Source organism: Muscardinus avellanarius (genome assembly GCF_963383645.1).
Source record: "Muscardinus avellanarius genome assembly, chromosome: 21".
Classification (NCBI taxonomy): Eukaryota; Metazoa; Chordata; class Mammalia; order Rodentia; family Gliridae; genus Muscardinus; species Muscardinus avellanarius.
The window spans coordinates 24,967,260-24,987,148 of NC_137807.1; the positions used below are offsets into that span (position 1 = coordinate 24,967,260).

The 19,889-nt window shown below is 54.9% G+C and overlaps 2 protein-coding genes across 2 annotated transcripts; both read right to left on the minus strand.

The window, feature by feature from the left end:
• Window positions 1-303: 303 nt before the first annotated feature.
• Window positions 304-3,432, minus strand: LOC308278120 (tubulin alpha-3 chain-like; the record flags this gene model as incomplete). Its single annotated transcript, XM_080717745.1, has 4 exons — window positions 3,193-3,432; window positions 2,300-2,448; window positions 1,349-2,029; window positions 304-600 (listed from the first exon to the last, which is right to left on the minus strand). Exons 1-4 carry the CDS (start codon window positions 3,311-3,313, stop codon window positions 304-306), a joined length of 1,248 nt encoding a protein of 415 aa, XP_080573871.1. The 5' UTR covers window positions 3,314-3,432.
• Window positions 3,433-7,440: 4,008 nt separating this feature from the next.
• Window positions 7,441-19,131, minus strand: LRRC74B (leucine rich repeat containing 74B; the record flags this gene model as incomplete). Its single annotated transcript, XM_080717947.1, has 9 exons — window positions 7,441-7,596; window positions 9,332-9,427; window positions 10,259-10,337; window positions 12,138-12,253; window positions 13,633-13,742; window positions 16,799-17,005; window positions 17,718-17,850; window positions 18,140-18,282; window positions 18,993-19,131. The coding sequence occupies 9 exons, from the start codon at window positions 19,129-19,131 to the stop codon at window positions 7,441-7,443; spliced, it is 1,179 nt and encodes a 392-aa protein (XP_080574073.1).
• Between the last annotated feature and the right edge of the window lie 758 nt (window positions 19,132-19,889).

Consider the following 19,889-nt stretch of genomic DNA (forward strand, 5'->3'; position numbering starts at 1 on the left):
TAAGGGGGAGGGATTGCTGTAGGACTTAACCCCTGCTGAACTGCAACCGAAGCCCTTGCCCATCTTCTGAGGATCTCGGTCCCGAGCGGACTCTGCCAGATTTATTATTCCTGATTGAGCAAGTTCGTCGCATCCACCCCCAGTACCACCAAAAAGAATTAAAAAATAAATAAAGGCACAGAGCTATTAGGGGATTTGGTCAAAGCACAGCACAAAGGATAGAACACCTCAATATGCAAATTTTAATAGGTAAACCTTGAGACAGTGGAGAGATACAAAATGCGTTGCCAGCCTCCCCGCCTCTCAGTATTCTTCCCCTTCCTCGGCCTCCGCTTCCACAGAATCCACGCCCACCTCTTCGTAATCCTTCTCCAGCGCGGCCAGGTCCTCCCGGGCCTCCGAGAACTCGCCTTCCTCCATGCCTTCCCCCACGTACCAGTGCACAAAGGCCCGCTTGGCGTACATGAGGTCGAACTTGTGGTCCAGGCGGGCCCAGGCCTCGGCGATGGCGGTGGTGTTGCTCAGCATGCACACGGCCCGCTGCACCTTGGCCAGGTCTCCCCCCGGGACCACGGTGGGGGGCTGGTAGTTGATGCCCACCTGCCACAAAAGGAGGAAAAGGGCTGAGGTTTATACTGGCCTCAGGAATGAGGTCTTGTTAAAAACGCTGACTATGGACCAGTTTATACGGTGCCCCGAAAAATCGGTACTCTCGGTCATGATCTGTCAATGGATGGCAGTTAGCAGGAGCTGGGCACAGTGAGGCTCCAGAGGACAGGAAGGGGCACAGGGAGCCCGTGCCCTGATCCAGGCCGCCCTCCTAAAACCTTTGTGTTGTTGTTGTTATACTGGCAATTGAACCCAGGGGTGTTCTACCTCCAACTACAACCTCAGACCTTTGCTCCCCCCCCAAACCAAAAACAAAGTACAAAAACCTGAGCAATAGGTGATCAAAGTCCTGCTAGGACTAAAAAGCACCAAATCTCCACCATAGGCAGTGTAGGAGCGGGGAAGCGAGCCGGACCTGCAGCCAGACCACCCCTGCACTCTCTCCCTTAACTGCTGCTCTGAGCTTTGGACTCTTCGAGATGCCTCAGCCTTAGTCTTCCCAGGTATGGACACTGATCCTGCCTCCCACACGAAGAGTGAAAGGGTGGCTGTGAGAAGCAACATCCAGGCTGCATTTGGTAAAACCTGAGCCCCTTAGCAAGTCAATTACTGAGTTCCCTTGGCTCCAGCTATCCTGGAAGGAGGCGTTCTCCCAGGACAGTGGGCCCTCAGGGGCGGCCATTTCTGAGGCCTGCTGCTCCGCTCAGACAGGCAGTGCCTAGGGGTCCCCCAGACCTACCTTGAACCCGGTCGGGCACCAGTCGACAAACTGGATGGTGCGCTTGGTCTTGATGGTGGCAATGGCCGCGTTGACGTCTTTGGGGACCACGTCCCCCCGGTACAGCATGCAGCAGGCCATGTACTTGCCGTGGCGGGGGTCACACTTGACCATCTGATTGGCCGGCTCGAAGCAGGCGTTGGTGATCTCGGCCACCGAGAGCTGCTCGTGGTAGGCCTTCTCGGCCGAGATGACCGGGGCGTAGGTGGCCAGGGGGAAGTGGATGCGGGGGTAGGGCACCAGGTTGGTCTGGAATTCCGTGAGGTCCACGTTCAGGGCCCCGTCGAAGCGCAGGGAGGCCGTGATGGAGGACACGATCTGGCCGATCAGACGGTTGAGGTTGGTGTAGGTGGGGCGCTCGATGTCCAGGTTGCGCCGACAGATGTCGTAGATGGCCTCGTTGTCCACCATGAAGGCGCAGTCCGAGTGCTCGAGGGTCGTGTGGGTGGTCAGGATGGAGTTGTAGGGCTCCACCACGGCCGTGGAGACCTGGGGGGCCGGGTAGATGGCAAATTCCAGCTTGGACTTCTTGCCATAGTCCACCGACAGTCGCTCCATGAGCAGAGACACGAAGCCGGAGCCGGTGCCGCCGCCGAAGCTGTGGAAGATGAGGAAGCCCTGCAGCCCTGTGCACAGGTCCGCCTGCGAGAAGCCAGACAGGGAACGTGAGGCAGGGCTGCGGAGCCGCCGGCCCAACAAGCCAGCCTCACTCTGCCGCCCCTGCGGGCTCCGTCCAAAATGAACGCACAGCCCGCTCACACACGACGGCTGCATCGCCGCACACACCAGGAACACCAAGACCGCGGACTCCCAGCAGCCTTTGCCGAATGGCCTCCCTCCCTCGCAGTCCCAGCTTGCCCTCGCCCTCCAGCCTGGACAGCGCCCCCATGAAGCATCTGGCGCTCTCCCTACCAGTTTCCGGATCCGGTCCAGGACCAGGTCGACGATCTCCTTGCCGATGGTGTAATGGCCTCTGGCATAATTATTGGCGGCGTCTTCCTTCCCGGTGATCAGCTGCTCCGGGTGGAAGAGCTGCCTGTAGGTCCCTGTGCGCACTTCATCTACAAGGAGACCCCAAGGTGTGAGCCTCTCGGGCCTACGGGGCTCACCGCGGGCCACACATCCCTCACACTTCTATGCACAGGCCGTTCCTTGTACGTCAACGGTGGGCCTCGAAGAAACGTCCCTGTGATACACGGGCCCCTCCGCGGTCAATGGCTGTCATCCACTGAAGGGAGATACCTCTCACACGCCCACACAGGTGAGTGCACAGGAACAGAGTTTTTTCTACCCCGGCTACACACAGGGAACCACCTAAAACGCTGTCACAAACTGAGAAGTCGTCAGATGTGACTGAAGCCTGGATCTCACAGGCAGGTCTGTTCTTTCATCTTCCGGGAGGGCGCCCCTTCTGAAGGTGTTCTTCACGTCTCTTGATGGGAACTACCTTGGGTGTCTAATCTGGAGCAACTCTGAATGTGCCACACCTGCCTGCCATGTCTAGAGCAGGCAAGACGGTCACGCACCAGCAGACAGTGTGCGTGCCTTGAAGGAGGGAGCCGAGGCGCAGGCCCTGCACTTGCCGTGTGCGGCGCCACCTGCGCAGGCAGAGGGATCTCCACAGCCCGCCTACTGTTGGCAAAGCCGAGCCCCACAGCAGTGACCTTCATTCACAAACCTTTCGTTTTCTCACCCGACAGTGTCTTGCGCCTGCAGAGGAACTGGAGGAACTGGAGGAGCCCAGCCGCCCTTCCCTGAGGCGGCCCGCCCCCCAGCACAGCCTCCCTGCAGGCCCCGGCGCCTACCGACCACGGTTGGCTCCAGGTCCACGAACACCGCTCTGGGCACGTGCTTGCCAGCCCCGGTCTCGCTGAAGAACGTGTTGAACGAGTCGTCCCCGCCACCGATGGTCTTGTCACTTGGCATCTGGCCGTCGGGCTGAATGCCATGTTCCAGGCAGTACAGCTCCCAGCAGGCATTGCCGATCTGGACGCCCGCCTGCCCCACGTGGATAGAGATGCACTCGCGCTGGAACCAGAACACGAGTGTGAGGCGGGGCCACCTTACGGCCATGCAAAGTATACAACATGCATAACATTATAATAATTTAGTTTTTTACCGACCTTTCTTAAATGTGACCTGCAGGGGTACTAGGTAACTTCATTCCTGTGCTAACTGACTTGCTCTAAAAGTCATTAAGTGGCAGAGTTAGGCACAGAACCTATATGGATGTGGCTACATAAAACAGGATTACTTTTAGGTTAATACTGGGAAATCAAGCTGGGCGTGGTGTCACAGGCTTGTAATTCCAATACTTGGAAGGCTGAGACAGGAGGATTGCAGGTGTTCAGCCAGGCTCACCTACTTAGTGAGGCCTGCTGCAAATTAATGTAACCGTGTTTCAAAATAAAGAATAAAATATGGAGCTGGGGGTGTGGCTTGGAGGTAGAATGCCCTGAGTTCAATCCCCAGTAATGCCCAAAATAAAACTGGAAGTCATGTAAAGTCAACAGTCAGCTCCTTTTTTCTAGTCATGGCACGTGAGGCTCGTGTCCTACAGAAGCATAACGTAGTAAGTAGAGTTGCCAAGAGAAGATGGGCTGGGTCCCAGGTCACCACGGGCCATGACCTGTGGCCACTGCATGTCTTCCCTCTGCCCACCTTGATCAGCCTGCACCACTGCCCACCACCCGCTGTGCTCTGGGTGCTGATCCCATGCAGCTTCAGGGCCTGGCTCGCCTTGATGAGGTCGGGGCAGTGAGCAGCGTCCTCGCTCTGTGCCAGATGCCCTGGGCTGCCTAGTTCTTTCGGTAAGGCCTTGCTTTTCTTGTTTTCTCTTTCTCTTTTTTGGGGGTGCAGGGGGTTGAACCCAGAGGCATTCTACCTCTGAGCTATACCTCCACCCTTGTTTATTTTGAAACAGGGTTGAAGTTACTAAGGGTTTCACTAAGTTGGTGAGGCTAGCTTCGAACTTGTGATCCTGTCTAAGCCTTCCAAGTACTGGGATTACAGGCATGCAGCACCATCCCTGGCTTGTTTTTGTTTTGTTTCAAAACTGGGGCTTGAAGCAAGAGGCATTCTACCAAGCCACACCCCTAGCCCTATGTTTATTTTTGAAACATGTCTGGCTAAATTGCCTCAAATCTGCCATCCTTCTGTGTTAGCCTTCCACATACTGGGGTTACAAGCATCCACCACCAAGCTCAGCTCCTCGTTTTATTTTTATCTTTTATTTTTGCAGAACTTTATCACTAAGATACTACGTGTTGGCCTAGAACCTGTGATCCTCCATTTTTAGCCACCCACATACTAGAATTGTAGACATGCACCACTGTGCCCCAATTTCTCATAACTTTACTTTTTGTGGTACTGAGGAATGGAACCCAGGGCATTCGACCTCCAAGCTATACCCTCAACTCTGTTTTCTCTCTTTCCTTCCTTCCTTTCGTGCTGTGGATGGAAACAGGGGCTTTTCTACCTCTGGGCTACACTCCCACATCTATATTTTATTTGGAAACAGGGTCTAACTTGCTGAAAGCCTCACTAAGCTACTGAGGCTGACTTCCAATCTGTGTGATCCTCCTGTCTCAGCCTCCCAAGTACTGGCATTACAAATGTGCCCAGTTTACACTCTCAACTTCTAGTGACCATTACCTCGTCTCTATCAAGCCTAGGGCTGAAATGATGCCTAGCATGAGAGACCCGGGTTTCTTTTACTTTGGTGCTGGAGATTGAACCCAGAGACCTTCTTTTACCTCTAAGCTACACTCCTACTTCTGTTTTTATTTGCAAACAAGAGTCTCTATAGGTTGCTGAAGCTGTCCTTGAACTTGCAATCCTGTCTCAGCCTCAAGGACTGGGATTACAGGCGTTTGCCATGCCGCCAGGCTAACTCTGGATTTAATCCCCAGCACTGAAGGAAAAACTTTTTTTGAAGCCTGACCGGGATTGCACAAACACAGCTTCGAGGCCAGCCCCAGCAACTCGGCTAGACCCTCGGCAACGCCTCGTTTCAAAATAAAAACTAGGGCAGGGGGCGCAGCTCGAGGTGAGCGCCTGTGGGTTCAGTCCCTGCAGCACCAGGGACAATAAAAGCAGTGATTTGGGGAGAGCAGGACGGTCTCTAGCCGGAGAGCTGGGCGCCGCCATCTTACCAACGCGCGCTAGCCCGCTCCTCCTGCGGGTCGGGCTCGCGGCCTCGTCTCAACCACACACGCTCCCTCCAGCAGCCCGCGGCGCCCCGCTGCCGCCCCGGCCCCGTCCTCCCGGCCCGGGCCCGGGCCCGCTGGCCGCGCCCCTCCTGCGCCCGCCGCCCGCCGCCCGGCCTCACCATGCTGCTCTCCCGAAGCCGCCACCGTCTGCGCCCGCGGAGCCCAACCGCCGCCGCCTCCAACCCCCGCGCCACGCGCCCGCGCGCTCATTGGCCCAGAGCTCCCGGGGGCGGGCCGGCGTCCCGGGACCCTTTCTGATTGGCCGCCACGCCCCTCCGCGCGATGGCGCTTTCTGATTGGAGGCAGCTTTGGCGGGAAGGATGCCGATTCGCTGTCGGCGACGATGGGGTCCATCTCTCCCGAAGGTCCTTAGACCCGCGGGGTTGGAGCGGCCCCGACGCCGCCTTGGTGGGAGCTGGACCTCAGCGTGCACACGAGGCCCCGCACACAAATTCCAAACGAGGAAGGGTTGTGTGTCGGACCTTTCCCCGGGTGCCGCTGGCCGGCCACCTCCCTCTTTATAAATTCTTTTTTTTTTTTTTTCCGGAACTTGGGATTGAACTCAGGGACATTGTACCTTCGAGCTATACTCCCAGCCCCTACTTTTAAAATTATTACTATTCCTTATTTTGAATAAGTAAGTTGTGCAGGGCCTGAATACCTGAGCCAGGCCCGCCAATCCGCTATCCTCCTGTCTCAGCCTCCCAAGTATTGGAATTACAAGTGTGTGCCACCACGCCCAGTTTCTTTTTTTCTTTTTTCCCCTTCACGTCTCCCCTTTCTCCCTTCCCTTTCTCCTTCCTCCATCCTTCCCTTCTTCTCTCCCTCCCCCTCACTCCCTTCGAAGCTTCCATTTCTCCCGGGGATTTAATCCAGGAGCATTCTACCTCTGAGCTACACCTCACCTCCATCCCTGTTTTATTTTTAGTTTTAGACAGAGTCTCACTAGGTTGCTGAGTCTCCCTAGGTTGTTGAGGCTGTCCTTGAACCTGTGATCCTTCCATCTCAAGTATGGGGATTACAAGTGTGCACCACCATCCCTGCCTCTTTTTTTTTTTTTTTTTTTTTTTTTTTTTTTTGGTGGTACTGGGGATGGAACTCTTCTACCTCTGGGCTACACTCCCAGACCTATTTTTTTATATTTTTATTTGGAAACAGGGTCTCTTAAGCCAGCACGGCTGGCTTCGAACCTGCGCGATCCTCCTGTCTCTGCCTCCCAAGCACGGGGATTACAGTGTGTGCCACCACACCTGGCCCTGTGTTTTATTTTTTATTTTTATTTATTTTTGTGGTACTGGGGGTGGAACCCAGGGGCTTTTCTACCTCCAGGCTATATTCTCAGACCTATTTTATACTTTATTTGGAAACAGGGTTTCACTAAGTTGCTGAGAGCCTCACTAAGTTAGCTGAGGCTTGCTTCAAACCTGTGGGATCCTCCTGTCTTAGCCCCCCAATCGCTGGCATTACAAGCGTGCGCCACCATGCCCGGCATTATTCTTTATTTTGAAACGAGGTCTCACTAAGTTGCTGAGAGCCTCACTAAGTAGCTGAGGCTGTCCGCGAACCTGTGGTCCTCCTGTCTCAGCCTCCCAAATACTGGGATTAATAGCGTGCCCCACCATGCCCGGCTGCTCCTTATATTTCGTCTGCCAAGCTCATCAGAACAGGGCCACGTAGGGCAGGGACGTTGGGTCTGCGTGACCCGGGTGAGTGATGCAGGTAAAAGCCAGGTTGCCACCGGGGCCGCGGGGGCAGGAAGGAGGGTGCGCATGTCTGGAGTCCAGCGGCCCGCGCACGTTGTGGACATTGAAGTGGCTTGTTGCAGGAGTCTGCGCTGAAAAGTCATTTGGGGGCAGATGCCGGTGGGGATGCTCTGAGGAATGGCAGCAGCTCCGCCTTATAGTCTACTCTGCGCACACCAGTCCTGATGCAAAGCTTTGGAAAAGCCACCTTTGTCGAGCCAGCGAGGTCGTCAAATTCTCTGTTCACGTGGATATCCTGAGGAGAAATCCATGACAAGGCAGTGCACCCCTCCTTGCCGAGAAGTTGATTGCGTTTACTTGCCAACACAAGAAGTTCCTTCAGGCTGGTTTTTCTCCTGTGGATGACAATCTCACACTCCCCAAACGATTCAAATAGAGAAGGTAAGCCCAGCGTGGTGGCGTACACTTGTAACCCCAGCTTTTGAGGGGCCGAGACTGGAGGATCAGGTTTTGTGACCAGCCTCAGCTACTTAGTGAGACCCTGTTTCAAAAATAAAAGAATAAAAAGTAGGGCTGGGGCTGTAAGTCAGAGGTAGAATGCCCCTGGGTTTGACTCTAATACCATGAAAAAGAATTAAAAAAAAAATAAGGCTGGGGGTATAGCTCAGAGGCAGGATGTCCCTGGGTTCAATTCCCAGTACTAAAATAAATAAATAAATAAAAATTGTGGCTCATGCCTATAATCCCAGTACTTGGAAGACTGAGACAGGAGGACCGCAGGTTTGAAGCCAGCTTCAGCAAATAAGTAAGGCTCTCAATAATTTAGTGAGACCCTGTTTCAAAATAAAAGATAAAATAGGGCTTGGGGTGTAGCTCAGAAGTAAGATGCCCCTGTGTTCCATCCCCCCCAAAAATACAACGTAAACCTGGTGGTGCTCACCTGGAATCCGAGTACTTGGGAGGCTGACAGGAGAATCACAGGTTCAAGAACAGTCCCAGTAAGGAGTAAGACTCAATCTAGTGAGCTCTTGTTTCAACAAACAAACAAAATGGGGCTGGGGGTATAACTGGGAGGTGGAGTGCCCCTGGGTCCCATCCGCAGTGCCCCCACAGTGGCACTGAAGGAGGTCCGGCTCCCTCAGTCACACCGTGCCCTGGCCCAGCTGCAGGCAGTCCAGGCTGGGGAGAGGGAGAAGGGCGGCTTTGCAGGGGCTGAACTACAGACCATGGACAGAGCATCATGTCCCAACCTTGTCCTCTTCTCTCTCAGCCACAGAGGAACCTAGGCAGGGGCTCCAGATGAGGCCGGGCCTGACCTTCCAGCCCAGATCAGGGGCCCCCTCGCTCAGCACTATGGCCTGGGTGAGCGGGGCACCGACCCTGCCACCAGTGTATCTCAGGAGGGCGCTGTGTTTCTCTGGTCCCTTCCTTTCTTTCTTTCTTTCTTTCTTTCTTTCTTTCTTTCTTTCTTTCTCCTTCCTTCCTTCCTTCCTTCCTTCCTTCCTTCCTTCCTTCCTTTCTTTCTTTCTTTCTTTCTTTGTGGTACTGGGGATGAAACCCAGGGACATTTTACCTCCAAGCTATACCCCTAGCCCTATATTTGTTTGTTTGTTTAGGGTCTGGGGATGGAAACCAGAGGCATTTGACCTCCAAGCTCACCCCTTGCCCTAATTTTTATTCTTTATTTTGAAACAGGGTCTCACTGAGTTGCAGAGGGCCTCACTAACTAGCTGAGGCTGCCTGCGAACTGCGATCCTCCTCTCTCAGCCTCCAGAATGCTGGGATTACAAGCGTGCGCCACCACGCCTGGCTTATTCTTTTTTTTTTTTTTTAATCAGGGTCTTCCTGAGATGCAGAGGGCCTCACTAAGTAGCTGAGGCTGTCCGTGAACCGCGATCCTCCTCCCGAGTGCTGGAATTACAAGTGTGCACCACCAAGCCCTGCTCTGGCCCCAACTTTCTTTTTCTCCCAATGACAAGCACTCGCAGGGCGTTAGTGGCTGGGAGAGGAGCCTCAGGAGAAGTTCTTACAGAGAAGTCCAGCAGCTCGAGGGCAGGCGCCGGGTTGTCCCGCACACATTTGAGGAGACCAAAGCAACCTTTACTTCCCATGGGGTTCCTGGCCACCTGGGAGAAGCACAAAGGGCTGAGGGCAGCCCAGCCCAGGGAGCCCAGGAGCGACTCGCAAGGAAAGGGGAGCCCTTCCCTGACAGTGTGGCTGGCATGGCCCGGCTCTCTGCTCGGCAGGCGTCTACTATGCTGGGAGGAGAGGGAGGCAGTGGACGCTTACTGAGCACCTGCCCAGCACCCAGCTCTGACCTGGGACTCAAAGATACAGAATAAAGCTGGACGTGGTAGGACACACCTGTAATCCCAGTACTTGGGAGGCTGAGGCAGGAGGATCCCAGATTCAAGACCAGTCTTGGCAACTTAGTGAGACCTTATTTCATGATAAAAAAAATAAAACAGATGCCGGGCGTGGTGGCGCACGCTTGTAATCCCAGCATTCGGGAGGCTGAGACTGGAGGATCGCAGTTCGCAGGCAGCCTCAGCTATTTAGTGAGGCCCTCCACAAGTCCTGGGGCTCAGGCATGCAGCTGAGGCCTGGGATTCTCAGGATTAAAGTGTGGGGAGCTCAGGGGCTCCTTCTCCCCTTGCCAGCCCGGAGGAGGGGAGCCCTGGGGTCGCACAGGCTTCAGGTGTCTGAGTACTGGCCACGTACTGCACTGGGGTCCAGGGGGGCCAGAGGAGGACAGGAGGAGGAGGCGAAGGTCAAATGAGGGGTGCTCAGAGCAGCGGCCGGAGAAGGGCAGAGAGGGAGGGGTGCAGAGCTCAGCCAGGCCAGCCTAGAGTGGAGTCTGGAGGCCCCTCCCGGGCTCTGGAGCTGTGCACCAGCTCTGCGGTGGGGCGGTGGTGGGGAGGGGTCTGTGGGGGCCACCCCATCAGCCCTGAACTCACAACAAGAGTCCTCAGTGTCTCGTTGGCGCGGAGGCCCAGCCCCAGCTGCAAGGCTCCCACAGCAGAGATGCGGTTGTTGCTGCAACAAAAGACATGCACATCAGAAACAAGAGTCGGATCAGAATGGGTCTGCGGAGCCAGCACAGATGAACGGGGAAAGAAAGCAAGCGAGGTGGCGCACGCTTGTGACCCCAGCACTGGGGAGGCGGAGGCAGGAGGATGGCAGGTTCATGGCCAGCCTCACTCACTTAGTGAGACCCTGTTTCAAAATACAGAATAAAGCCGGGCTGTGGTGGCGCACGCTTGTAATCCCGCGCTTGGGAGGTGAAGACAGGAGGATCGCGCGGGTTCGAAGCCAGTCGTACTGGCTTAAGAGACCCTGTTTCCAAATAAAAATATAAAATAGGTCTGGGAGTATAGCCCGGAGGTAGAAGGGTTTCCAGGAATCCCAGTACCACAAATAAATAAATAAATAAATAAATAAATAAATAAATAAATAAAATTAAATAATAAAAATAGGACTGGGAGTCAAGCTTGGAGGTAGGATGCCCCTGGGTTCCATCTTCAATGTTGCAAAAAAAAAAAAAAGTGCAAGCCAGGTGTGGTTATGTACCCGTATAATCCCAGTACTTGGGAGTCTGAGGCAGGAGGGTCGAGGCTTCAAGGCCAGCCTCTGCAACATAGTGAGACTCTGTCTCACAACAATAAGAATATAACAAATCTAATCTGGTGGTGTGGCTTGGAGGTAGAATGCCCCTGGCATTCCTGTACAAAAAAGGAAAAATTAATGAAAAGAAAATACGGCACCTATACCTAGTAGAATATTATTCAGCCATAAAAGAATGAAATTCTATCATTGGCAGCAAACCGTTGGAACTGGAGGACATTTTGTTGAGTGAAATATGCCAGACATAGAAAAACAAGTACCTCTCTCTCACTGCAGAAGCTGAATGAAATTGAGCTGAAAACAAAACAGCCATCAGCAGAGCTTGGGAAGTGCAGGGTGGGGAAACTGAGGCTGGATTTGACCACTGCACAGCGTAGGCACGTGTGGAGATACCACCCAGGAGGCCACGAACAAATAGGAATACTCCAGCAACATCTACCGAGGCCGCTCCGCCACCGTGCAGCCCTCCGGACAGCCATACGGGGCGCCCGCCCCGGCTACAGGGGCTGCCGCTGGCCCCACCGGGCAGGGCTCCCTCCAGCCCTCCACGCTCGCCCGGGCCCCTGTGTGGTCGTGAGCCAGATGCTGCCTTGCGGGTAGAAGGGCAGCAAGGAATTGTGGGAGGTGCAGGGAGGGGAGGGCGCCCCATCAGCAAGGAGGCCCAGAGCACGCCTGGGTGGAAGCCCTCAGCTCAGCAGGTGTTATCAGATGCTCTGCCCCAGCTGGCACCGTGACAGCATCTGGCTGGAGAGTCCCCGTCAGGCTTGGGGTGCAGGTTCCCCCAGAGGCTCAGGTGTTGACCGCCCGGCCCCAGGGCCACAGTGCAGAGAAATGAAATATTATAATTATTATTTTTGTGTGGTACTGGGAATGGAACCCAGAGGCTTTTTACCTCCAGGCTATACTCTCAGACCTATTTTTTATATTTTATTTGGAAACAGGGTCTCACTAAGTTGCCGAGAGCTTCGCTAAGCCGCTGAGGCTGGCCTCGAGCCTGCAATCCTCCTGGGTCAGCCTCCTGAGTACCGGGACTGCAGGTGTGCACCACCGTGCCCTGCTGCCGTGTGTGCTCTTGAATGAGGTGATGGGCCTGGTGCTGTGGGGCTGTGGCTCAAGCTCCTTCCCGAGTGGACTGTGGTAGGTTCAGAAATCAAGCAGAATGCGGGAGGCGAGGGCCCCCGGGCCCTGGGGCGCCGGCCTCGGACCTCTCACCTCATGTTGAGTTCCTCCAACACGTTGTTGGCCTTGAGGGCCTCGCCCACCGCAGATGCTCCAGGATCTCCAAAGCCATTAAAGGAGATGTCCAGGACTTTCAGGAAGATGTTTGCCTAGAGCCAGAAGTGAAGCCGGGGGCCATATTGGGTGGCGCAGAGGGCCACGTGGGGGCACAGCCTCAGAGCCTGGGAGGCCGCACTGCAGCAGCAAGGGTGAAGTGTGCGAGGCAGAGGCCGCAGGACAGAGCGCCCAACGTGCTGCCCAGCCCTGCCAGCTGTGGCTTGGATGAAGGCAGCAGTAGAGCCCACGGCCTACAGCAGAAGGGAGCAGGCTGGGCGCGGCATGAAGGACCCTCAGGGCCCAGGTGGCAGCAGGACCCAGAGGCACAGCAGTCAGATCCATCTGGGGCAGGGACCCTGAGACGCAGGGCAGTCCAGGAACGCCGGCATCCAGCGAGGGACACTGGATGGCACCTGCTAAAGGCACCGGGGTGGGTAAGTGCTCTCAGGATTCGTGCTCCCAGGAAAAGTGCTCCGAGGAGACACAGCTCAACCTGCTGCCTTGTCTAGCAGGAGCCCCATAAAGGTCGTTGCCATGGGGACATTGAGGTCACCCATGGCACCCTGACTAGGCCCCAGGGAATTATTCCAAGACCCATGAGCCTCAACGTGCAGGAAGCAGGTGGGACGCTTGAGCAGGCGTGCTGGTGTGCCTGGGTGTCTGTGTGTCCGTGTAAGTCTGTCACCAGGCTGCACAGATATCCTCTGCCCTAGCGAAGTGTCTGTTATATCTGGAAAAAATGCAGGACATTCAGCTAAGGATCCTTCAGCAAATGATGTGATAGTGGGCACCGTGAATTGTAGTTGCTAGATGGGGAAGGAAAATATAAGCCACTTATTAGAAACACTCTTGAGGCCAGGCGTGGTGGCACATGCTTGTAACTCCAGCATTCAGGAGGCTGAGACAGGAGAACTGCGGTTTGCAGACAGCCTCAGCTACTTAGCGAGGCCCTTCGCAATTCAGTAAGATCCTATTTCAAAATAAAAAGACTAAAAACTAGGGCTGGGGGTTGTAGCTCAAAGGTACAAAGCCCCTGAGTTTCACCGCCAGTACTGCAAAACAAAACCCCTCAAAACACTCTTGAGGTTTCACTTATTTATTTACTTATTTTTGTGGTACTAGAGATTAAACCCAGGAGTGTTCTAATTCTGAGCTACATCCTTAGTCTCATTTTATTATTTTGCTTTGTAATAGGGTTTACTAAGTTGCCCAAGACCTTGATAAGATTCCAAGGCTGTCCTCGAACCTATTATCCTCCTGACTCAGCCTCCCAAGTACTGGGATCACAGGCGTGCGCCACTCTGCCTAGCTTGAAGTTCTACTATACAGATGCAAAGCTCATAGGTGGGGAGTTGCTAAGACAAGGAGCTGGTACCAGGTAGACCGTCCCCAAAGGACAGGTCCCAGGTGCGGAGTGGGTGGGGGTCAGTACCTCCAGGCCCCTGGCGAAGGCTACGGCTCCTGGGCCTCGGAGGTGATTCCAGCTGATGTTAAGCTCGGTAAGTCCTGTGTTTTCTGCCAGGGCTGGTCCAAGTTTCTCTCCTTTAGGAACATGAAGAGAGACCTCATTACCCACTACGTCTGTTCCTTTCTAAAAATGATACTGGTGCTGGGAGTGGTAGTGCACACTTGTAATCCCAGTACATGGGAGGCTGAGGCAGGAGGATCACAGGCTCATGGCCAGCCTCAGCTCCTTAGTGAGGCCCTCTGCAACTCAGTAAGACCCTGTTTCAATATAAAGAATAAAAAATAGGGCTGGGGGTGTAGCTTGGAGGTATAATTAATTACCCTGGGTTTATTTATTTATTTTTGGTGGTATTGGGGTTCCTGGAAGCCCTTCTACCTCCGGGCTACACTCCCAGACCTATTTTATACTTTTTAAATTTGGAAACAGGGTCTCTTAAGCCAGTGCGGCTGGCTTCGAACCTGCGCGATCCTCCTGTCTCTGCCTCCCAAGCGCGGGGATTAAAAGCGTGCGCCACCACGCCCGGCTCCCTTGGGTTTAATCTCTAGCACCACACACACAAAAAAAAAAGAAAGAAAGAAAAGGAAAGAGAGAGGGGAAGGGAGAGAGAAAGAGAAAAGAAGGAAGAGAGAAAAACACTGAAGAAACTGAGTGGCGTGACGGGCGCACTCCGCCAGCAGACACTTCAGCACCACGGACAGCTCCCACTCGCCCTGGCACTGTCCTCTAAGCCAGGCCGGGTCCTGCACCCGCATCCTCAGATGTGGGCGCTTCTCCCCTCCTCAGACATCTCCAGAGCTGAGGGGAGGCAGTGGTCTTCCTCTCTGGGGGCAGCCCCTTCTTTGCTGAATAGTGGAAGGAAAATCCGGGCGTGGAGGCGCATGCTTGTAATCCCAGCATCCGGGAGGCTGAGACAGGAGGATCACAGGTTCCTGGCCAGCCTCAGCTACTTAGTGAGACCCTGTTTTAAAATAAAGAATAAAAAATAGGGCTGGGTCTGGGGCTCAGAGATAGAGTGCCCCTAGGTTCAATCCCCAGTCACACACACACACACACACACACACACACACACACACACACACTGAAGGTGGGGCTTACTGGGGCTTGGGTGTGGGGGTGCAAGCCTGTAATCCCAGTACATGGGTGGCTGGGGCAGAGGGATCACAGGTTTGAGGGCAGCCTCTGCAACTTGGCAATACCCTCAGCAATTAGTGAGACTGTATCTAGAAATAAAAGGTGAGTCTGGGCCTGGTGGGCACGCTTGTAATTCCAGCATTCAGGAGGCTGAGACCAGATGATCGTGGTTTGCGGACAGTCTCAGCTACTTAGTGAGGCCCTCTGAAACTCAGTGAGGCCCTCTGAAACTCAGTGAGGCCCTGTTTCAAAATAAAGAATAAAAAAATAGGGCAGGAGGTGTAGCTCGGGGGCAGAATGCCCCTGGGTTCCATTCCCAGACATCCCCCCCCAAAAAAAAAGTGAGTCCGGGCCTGGTGGCGCACGCTTGTAATCCCAGTACTTGGGAGGCTGAGACAGGAGGATCATGCAGGTTTGAAGCCATCCTCAGCTACTTAGTGAGACCCTGTTTCCAAATAAAGTATAAAGTAGGTCTGAGAGTGTATTCCAGAGGTAGAAGGCCCCTGGATTCCCTTCCTAGTACCACAATAAATAAATAAATAAATAAATAAATAAATAAATAAGTGGGCTGGGGGTGTAGTGCAGAGGCAGAGCACCCATAGATCCAACCAATAATACAAAAAAAAAAGGAAGAATAATATGGGATCTGGTATAGGAATACAGAGTGGACCCTGGACCTGTCATATCAAGCTCTTGGGGAATGCTTGCGCGCACGGTCGTGTGTGTGTGTGTGTGTGTGTGTGTGTGTGTGTGTGTTACTGGGATTGAGCCCAGGGGCATTATACCTCTGAGCTACACCTCCAGCTCTAGTTTTTAGTCTTTTTATTTTTAAAATAGGGTCTCCCTGAGTTGTGAAGGGCCTTGCTAAGTAGCTGAGGCTGTCTGCCAACTGCGATCCTCCACACCTGGTTTATCCGTGTGTGTGTGTGTGTGTGTGTGTGTGTGTGTGTGTGTGCGCACGTGTGCGCTACTGGGGGTGGAACCCAGGGGCTTTTCTACCTCCAGGTTATACTCCCAGACCTATTTTTTTATACTGTATTTGGAAACAGGGTCTCACTAAGTTGCTGAGAGCCTCACTAAGTAGCTGAGGCTGGCTTCGAACCTGCGCGATCCTCCTGTCTCAGCCTCCTAAGCGCGGGATTACAAGCGTGTGCCGCCACGCCCGGCGTCCATCTGCTTTCTAATGAATGCCCCAGGAGACTTGTCTGATATGAAAAGTTTCCAAATCAGTAATCTGTCTCAAGCTGCTTAGAGTTAAACTGCCCCAGAGCTGATTTACCTCTGAGGAAAGGACGTGTTAACAAACTAAACACAGGTGCCTCCCAGCCCCTAAGGCAGGGTGCGATAGTCAGTCAGCCACACCTGGGCCCTTTCCTTACAAAGAGGAAAGATGCCTTTTGGCACACAGTCCAGGATGGGCTGGCCCTGTGTTGAGGCAGGACACCGTGGTGGAGCAGAGCCATTCAGCTCACGCACGGCCAGGAGCAAAGGGGCGAGAGGGAGAGGCTGGCTCTCTCTTGTATGGCGTGTCTCCCAGTGACCTAAAGACCTCCTGCCAGGCCCTGTCTTTTTTGTGCTAGAGATTTGACTCAGGGGGGGGCATTCTACCTCTGAGCTGCACCCCCAGGCCTTTTACTTTTCACTTCGTTTTTGGTATTAGGGATTGAACTCAGCTCTGAGCTACATCCCCAGCCCTTTTAATTTTTGTCGTTGTTGTTGTTTTGAAGCAGGGTTCTGCTTAGTTGTTGAGGGTCTCACTACTGACTGGCCTTGAACCTGCAGTCCCTGTCTCAGCCTGCCAGGCCCGGGGATGACAGGTGTGAACCACTGTGCCTGGCTGAATTCAGAGCCCTGTGTGGCTGGAGTGGATGAGGAGTGGGCCCAGGTGTGTGTGGGGAGCAGAAGCCAGGGGATGGGACTTGTCTCATGCTCCTTCCCCTTCTCCCCTCAGCCTGCAGAGGAAGTTGAGCTTTCTTGTCCTGCGGTAGCCCAGTGTTACCTGCTTGGCCATTCAGCTGGTTATGGCTGAGGTCCAGGGATTTCAGACCCGTGTGCGCCAGCAGGAGTTCAGCGAGGTACTGGGCTGCCTGCTCCTCCAGGCCGTTCCCCGCCAGCTGCATCTTCTGCACAGCTGGGTTCACTGCGAGGGCAGCACAGAGGGCCTGTGTCTCTGCCGCTCCGAGCTTGTTCTCCGACAGGTCGACATCTGGGGGCCAGCACCCCTCCTCGGTCAGTGGCACCCAAAGCCAGGCACCACCCTCCACCACCTCCCTCTATCCCCTACAGCTCCAGGGCCGAGGCAGAGGAAGGGGGTTCACGGCTGGACTGTCCTGGGGGTGCATGGCGGTGGTCCCCTTGGGCCCCTGCCTGTCCACGAGCTTCTCAGTCGAGGGGCTTGAGAGCATGTGACTCGTGGAGCAGTGGAGGACACTGCGGTGAGGGCGAGCCACCCCACTGGTGACCAGTGTCTGCCAGCCCAGGCCCTGGCCGCGCAGGGCGCACTGATGTCAAGCAGACCCTTTGCTGAGCACCGCGCCGGTGCCGTTCACGCGGTGCTCACCAAGCCCCAAGGGCTAAGTGGTCTTGTTGGGACCCTGTCACAGACTGGGAACAGACCCAGCAAGCTGGAGCTGCTGGCCCAGTGCAGAGCTGGCCTGGAGCTCCAGCCCCTCTGCCTTCCTGCCCTGTCACCCCCTTCATGCACGCTCTGGTACGCTGGGGGGAGCGGCGGGAAGAGAGCAGCACTGGCTGCACCATCGGCTGGACCCTTGGAGGTTCCAACACCGTTCCCATGTGCCCCACACTGTGGTGAGGCCCCCAGGTCCCCAGCCCCAGAGATACCGGCATCTTCTGCAGCAGAGTGCCTGGCTTGGAAGGGGAGGACCTGAGCCTGCACATCTGCCCCGCTCAGCACCTACCTCGGATGCTGCTGCTTTTGCGCAGGACATCTGCCAGGGCCTCTGCACCGGCCCCACAGAGACCATTGTCCCGAAGATCCAGCCGCTCAACGTGGGGATTGGAGGCCAGGGCAGAAGCCAGAGCTCGTGCGCCCTGGGATGGAGCAGAGGGGCCTGGTCCTTGACAGTGCGCCGGGCCTCAGACGCATCTGGCCACCTCCTGGCTCCCATTTACAGGGCTCCCCCCCAAGTGGAGCAGCAACATTTCCAGGGACCCCTGCTTCTCCCCCTAGGCCCCGCCCACATCTCACCTCCAGCAGGGGAGGAGCCCTAGGCAGCCCTCTTGCTGACCCTCGGGGCTGCCAGAGGCCAGTGGAGGAGGGTGGGGTGGGCCAAAGAGAGGCACAGGGTGGCTGCTGTCTCCAGCGTCCCTCCACAGGTACCTGGGGTCCCAGACCTCGGTGCCGCAAGTTCAATTCTGGGTCATTCCCTAGGCGCAGAAAGCACGAGGCCGGCACAACTCGATGGGCCCGGCACGCCCGCAGGTAGAGGGTGTCCCTGACCAGTTCTCCACGCCCACCGGTGCCTGGTGGAAGCCAAGGGAACAAACACGACCCCATCACGGACAGACATCTGCCTCCCCCGTCCTCCATCACTAGCTGGTCTCCGTCCCCCTTCTAGCGGCATTTCTTCCTGTGGTAGCGGGACTCCTGCCCCATATGACAGATGAGGACAGCAAAGCTCTGAAAAAGCAAACCTGTTCCCCAAACTTAGCAACTTAGTGAAACCCGTTTCCAAATAAAAAATAAAATAGGTCTGGGAGTATAGCCTGGAGGTAGAAAGCCCCTGGGTTCCACCCCCAGTACCACCAAAACAAATAAGTAAATAAATAAAAAGATTAAAAACTAGGGTTGGGGGTCTCTCTTGGAGGTAAAATGTCTGTGAGTTCCATCCCAGTACTGCAAAAAAAAAAAAAAAAAAAAAAAAAAAAATATATATATATATATATATATATATATATATATATATATATGGACTGGGGGTGTATTTGGGAGGTAGAATGCACCTGGGTTCAATTCCAGTACAAAAAAAAAAAAATTCTGGAAGCATGTTCTTAATGATGGACCACCTGATGCGGCCGGGAGGGGAAGACGCCGTGGAGCTGGAAGGCCCACCGGCTGTCCTGAAGGCACTCCACATAAGGGTGAGTCTCACTCAGCTCCAGCCCGCTCCCTCCATGCCTGCCCAGAAGTCCCCAAGGCGACGAATCGAGCCTGGCCATCTGCTGGGGAGCACCTTCTGTCTCCAGATCGGAGTCCGAATCTGCGTTCGCACCCTTCTCGGCCTCCGGGACCCCTGCAAAAAGGCCAGGGGCCGCCACCTCCTCTTCCTTCTGCTTTTCATTTTCCCCAGATCTCTCGCAGGGACCGCTCATAGTCACGCCGGTATCACAGACCTCGGCCCCCCGCCCGGCCCAAAGAGCCGCTGCATTTGGAATGCAGCCCGGGAATGTGGGCGGATCCTCCTGCAGCTACGGCCAATCGCAGGTGGCAAACAGACAACAGACACTCACGGCAGCCAATAATAGCGTGCTTCCCTGAGGCAGTTGCCCGGGCAACCCGCTGTTGTGGTTGCAGCAGAACCCCCGGCTACCTAGCCAGGGTAGGGGAGAGCAGTGCCGCGGGGCTTACTCGGGGTGGGCACCTGGCAGGAGTTTCTTCATCTTGCTCTATAATGAGGTTCCTGGGAAACACGCCTGACTCCAGAGGTTGTGTGGTAGTCACTGCACTTGGGGGTTCGGAAGGGCTCTGCGGGGGCCCTGGAGAGTCTCAGAGGCAGGTGACCCTCCTCTCACTTGGCCCTCCAGTTCTCAGTTCTCCCTCACGCTCTGCGGATCCCTCCACCAGGAACACCCCTCCCCGACTTCTCTTGTAGTATCCCAGGATCTACACCCAGTCCTACTTTTAAAAACATTTCTTTTGAAGCTGGGCGGTGGTGGTGCACGCTTGTAATCCCGGCATTGGGGAGGCTGAGAAAGGAGGATCGCGGTTCACGGACAGCCTCAGCTACTTAAGTGAGGAATTCCGCAATTCAGTGAGACCCGTTTCAAAATAAAGAATAAAAAAAAAAAATAGGACAGGGGCTGTAGCTCGGAGGTAGAATGCCCCTGGGTTCCATCCCCAGACCCGCATA